This window comes from Gracilinanus agilis, unplaced genomic scaffold (assembly GCF_016433145.1).
Source record: "Gracilinanus agilis isolate LMUSP501 unplaced genomic scaffold, AgileGrace unplaced_scaffold1733, whole genome shotgun sequence".
In the NCBI taxonomy this organism is placed as follows: Eukaryota; Metazoa; Chordata; class Mammalia; order Didelphimorphia; family Didelphidae; genus Gracilinanus; species Gracilinanus agilis.
This window is the reverse complement of record NW_025348396.1, coordinates 1-3,517: the sequence shown is the minus strand read 5'-3', so window position 1 is coordinate 3,517 and position 3,517 is coordinate 1. Positions and strand designations below refer to the sequence as shown.

Here is a 3,517-nt window from a genome sequence, read left to right as displayed (position 1 = left end):
AGGAAGGAAGGAAGGAAGGAAGAGAGGAAGGAAGGAAGGAAGGAAGGAAGGAAGGGAGGAAGGAAGGAAGAGAGGAAGGAAGAAAGGAAGGGAGAGAGGGAGGCCAATGGCTATTTCTCTCTGGGATGGTAGGACCCTGCTACCCCTCATTTCAGACAATTCTAGCTCATGAAGGCAGTTAATGTGTAGGGCACAGTGGCAGGCACTGGGAGCAAAGGGCCAAGACCCACAAAATCCTCCCTTTAATGGGGAGCTTTATAAGCCAGCTCTTCTGTGAAGGAAGCTTTCTCTTCAGAGGACAGCAGCCTCACAGGCAGGAAAGTGAGGCCCAGGGAGGGGATGTGACTTGTCCAAGGTCATCTAGGCAGCAAGTGACAGAACCAGGATTTCCAAACCTAGCCCTTTCCACCTACCTGCTCAGACCTCTATAACTCCAGGAATTGGCTTCCTTCCTCTGGGCCTCAGTTTCCCACTCTGTAAAAGGCCCCCAATCTTAGCTAAGCTCTCCTGGCTGATGAGGCTCTCTGACAGGACATGAGACCCCCCCTCCCTCTACCCCCTCATCTCAACAGTTTTCCTCTTTTCTTCCTAAGTCAGTCCACTCACCGGCGTCGGAGAATTCTGATGAATCTGAGGCCTCGGAAGACAATGATTCTCTGGAGAGTGAAACGACTCTGCTGCGGAAGGCCAGGCTCCGCTTCTTTCTCTTGGGGGTCTCACTGGCAAAGGACGAGGCGCAGGGTTAGAGGAGAGGATGGCCCGTTCCCTCGTCTCGAGGGCTGCTTCCCCCCAAGCGGGCGCTCCTGGTCCCGAGCCCAGCAAAAGGGCAGAGGCTCTAGTTCTGATCTTCTCTCTACTAGTATTACCTTTACAAGCTAAGGGAAAAGACTTGCCTTCTCTGTGCCTTAGTTTCCCCATCTGGAAAACCAGGGCACTAAGACTCACAGGGGGTGTGAGTTTTTTTTCTGTCTCATAGCCCTCTGGCAGCCTGTTGGAGCCGAGGAGACCCCTTCACTTAAAGCCCAGCGCTCTGGTCCGGCGAGATGGGATGGATACAGATGGGGAGTCTCGAGACCCGGGTTCTAACTCCGGAGGCTCCTTGGGACTCAGCATGGGTGCCACGAAGGCGCCCGTGACCTCCAAAGTTCCCTCTGGCCGTAGATTCCAGGGGACTAAGAATGAGCTTAAGAATGAGGGGCCCGCCTGGGGGTCCTGGGTTCCAGTCTGGCCTCGGCCCCTTCCTAGCTGGGTGCTCCTGGGCTTACCCCCGGGGCCGGGCCCTCACCACCATTCTGCCTTGGAACCGAGCCCCAGTATGGATCCTCAGAGGGAGGCTTTTCAAAATAAGGGGCCCTTATTTATTACACAGCAGGTCCTGGGCTCGCCCACTCTCAGGGAATTCTGACTCCAGCGTGGGGAGGGCATCCAAGGCCCAACCCAGGATGTAGATGGGAGATGAGGAGCCAGGAGTCTGTCGGGGCTCCAGGCTAGGCCGGGCAGGCAGAGGGGCCTGAGCCCCAGCTTCTGCAGGCAGCGCTGCCTATTTCTGAGCCACCAGGGCTCAGCGCTCTGACAGGTGGGCAGAGATTTTTACAAAACACCCACTCCCTTCCCCCCTCCAGGAAGTTCTAGTCTGCAGGAGAGCTGGAGCCTTTTACATCTGGTAGGCAATCATTAGAAAAACACAAGTGGAGCAGAATCCAGACTGCCGGGGAGTCTTAAGTCCTGGGTTCTAGTTCTGACGCTGAAACCTTGTGAGAGTCAGTTCCCTCCTCGTTAAACTTTCCCCAGGATTTCTGGGGGCTTCACTCGTTTCCCAGGTATTTCCCAAAGGTTCCATAGGTTGGCTGGAGGCTCAGGGTCTCGCTGAGCTTTGGGGATGGGGGGAAAGAAGGGGGCCACTGGGTTCGGAATCAAGTCTCAAGTTCAAATCCTGTCTTTGCCTCTTAGGGCAAATTGCTTAACCTGCCTGGACTCCTCATCCGGAACAAGAGGGGGTTGGACTGGACTACCCGGAAGGGCTTCCGGCTCTAGCTCTGGTCCAGTCCCAAGCACCGGATTTGCACTGGGTTCCAAAGGCTTCTTCCCATGCCCTCACCCCTGGTTCTCCAGCCAAAATGGCTGCATTCTCCCAGCTGAAATTCGGAAGCCCTCCCCTCCCCCGGCTCCCACCCAAGTCCGAAGTCAGGGAGATAATTGCCGGGTTCCATTAGGAAGGCGATTGCCTCTCAGGGGTAGCGAGCAAGAGGAAGAAGCCCCAGGAGGGTCTGCGAGAAAAGAAAGGAGGTGGGGGTGGGGTGCGGAGGTCACTCGGCCCCCAGGACCCTTCCGGCTTCTAGAGGCGGCATGGTGTCCAGACTCAGGTCTAGAACTCGAAGGTGCCTCAGCGATGGGGAAAAAAGGGGCGCAGAGGGGTGCCCTGTCTAAACCCGCTGGGAACGACCTCTTCGCCAAACTCCGGAAACTGGGGATGTACCATCTCCTGCGGAGCCAGGTTCTTGACCCAGTAGGACGCCCGATGCCCGGTCCCTGGGTGACCCCGCTCCCCAAGACAGCGGGCCTGGGTCCCCAAGCGCAGCGGAACCGCCACAGCCCCCTCCGATGGCGCCCACACCTGTCCAAGGCTCCTCCTTCTCACTCGGCGGGTCTCCCCGAAGGGGTGCTGACACCCCCAGTTTGAACGAGACTATATTAAGCCTGCTGTAAGCCACCCTTCATCTCCGAACCCGGACGGGGGGCCTGGAACTCCCTCAGCCCAACTTCCATTGGGGACCCCCCTCCCCCATCTCCGGAACGCCCCAGTCGCCTTACCTCCCTAATCCCGTGAGGTCGTTCATCGTCCGCGTGAGGGTGGTGACCGGGGAGGAAGCGGCCACGGAGTCTGGGGAGCCGAAGAGTCCCCGGGCTGTGGGCTGAAGTAGTCCGGCGACCAGCCGAGCTGGCCGCTGGGCCCCCAGCGGCTCCCGGCGACCCGGGCTGCGCACGGACTCGGAGGGGGCGCCCCAGAGAGGCGGCTGCTGCTCCATCATCGCGGCGGGTGGCAGGGGGCAGGCGAAGGGGGAGAAAGGCGGTCGCCCCGAAGGAAGGAGAAAGAAGGGAAAGCCAAGGAGCCGAGCCGGGCCGGGGGAGCGGGCTCAGCTGGGTGCAGCGCAGCTCAGTGGGCGCCTCCAGATGCAACAGAGGTTGGAAGCTGGCGAGGCGCTTCCTCCTCTCCCCAGAAGGGAGACAGAAATTGCAACAGTGCAAAAGACAAGACAATGCGCCCGGCGCGCGGCTGCCCGGGAGCGAGGCCGAGGCGGCGCGAGGGCGCACAGGCACCCGGCCGCGAGAGCGCACAGATGTTCGAACCCCTGGGCCGTCCACGAGCACAAGGGGGGCGGCCTGGGGGAAGGGGCCCGGCCGAGGGCTGAGGGGACCGGAGGAGAAGGAGGAGGAGGAGGAGATGGAAGGAGAGGAGGAGATGGAAGAGGAGGAGGAGGTGGAAGAAGAGGAGGAGGAAGAGGAGGAGGTGGAGGAA

General features: G+C 59.9%; 1 protein-coding gene across 1 annotated transcript; it reads right to left on the bottom strand.

The window, feature by feature from the left end:
- Positions 1–606: 606 nt before the first annotated feature.
- Positions 607–3,427, bottom strand: LOC123254195 (M-phase inducer phosphatase 2-like; the record flags this gene model as incomplete). Its single annotated transcript, XM_044683253.1, has 2 exons — positions 2,812–3,427; positions 607–719 (listed from the first exon to the last, which is right to left on the bottom strand). Coding segments are annotated over exons 1-2 (331 nt in total), but the record flags the coding sequence as incomplete, so codon positions are not given.
- Between the last annotated feature and the right edge of the window lie 90 nt (positions 3,428–3,517).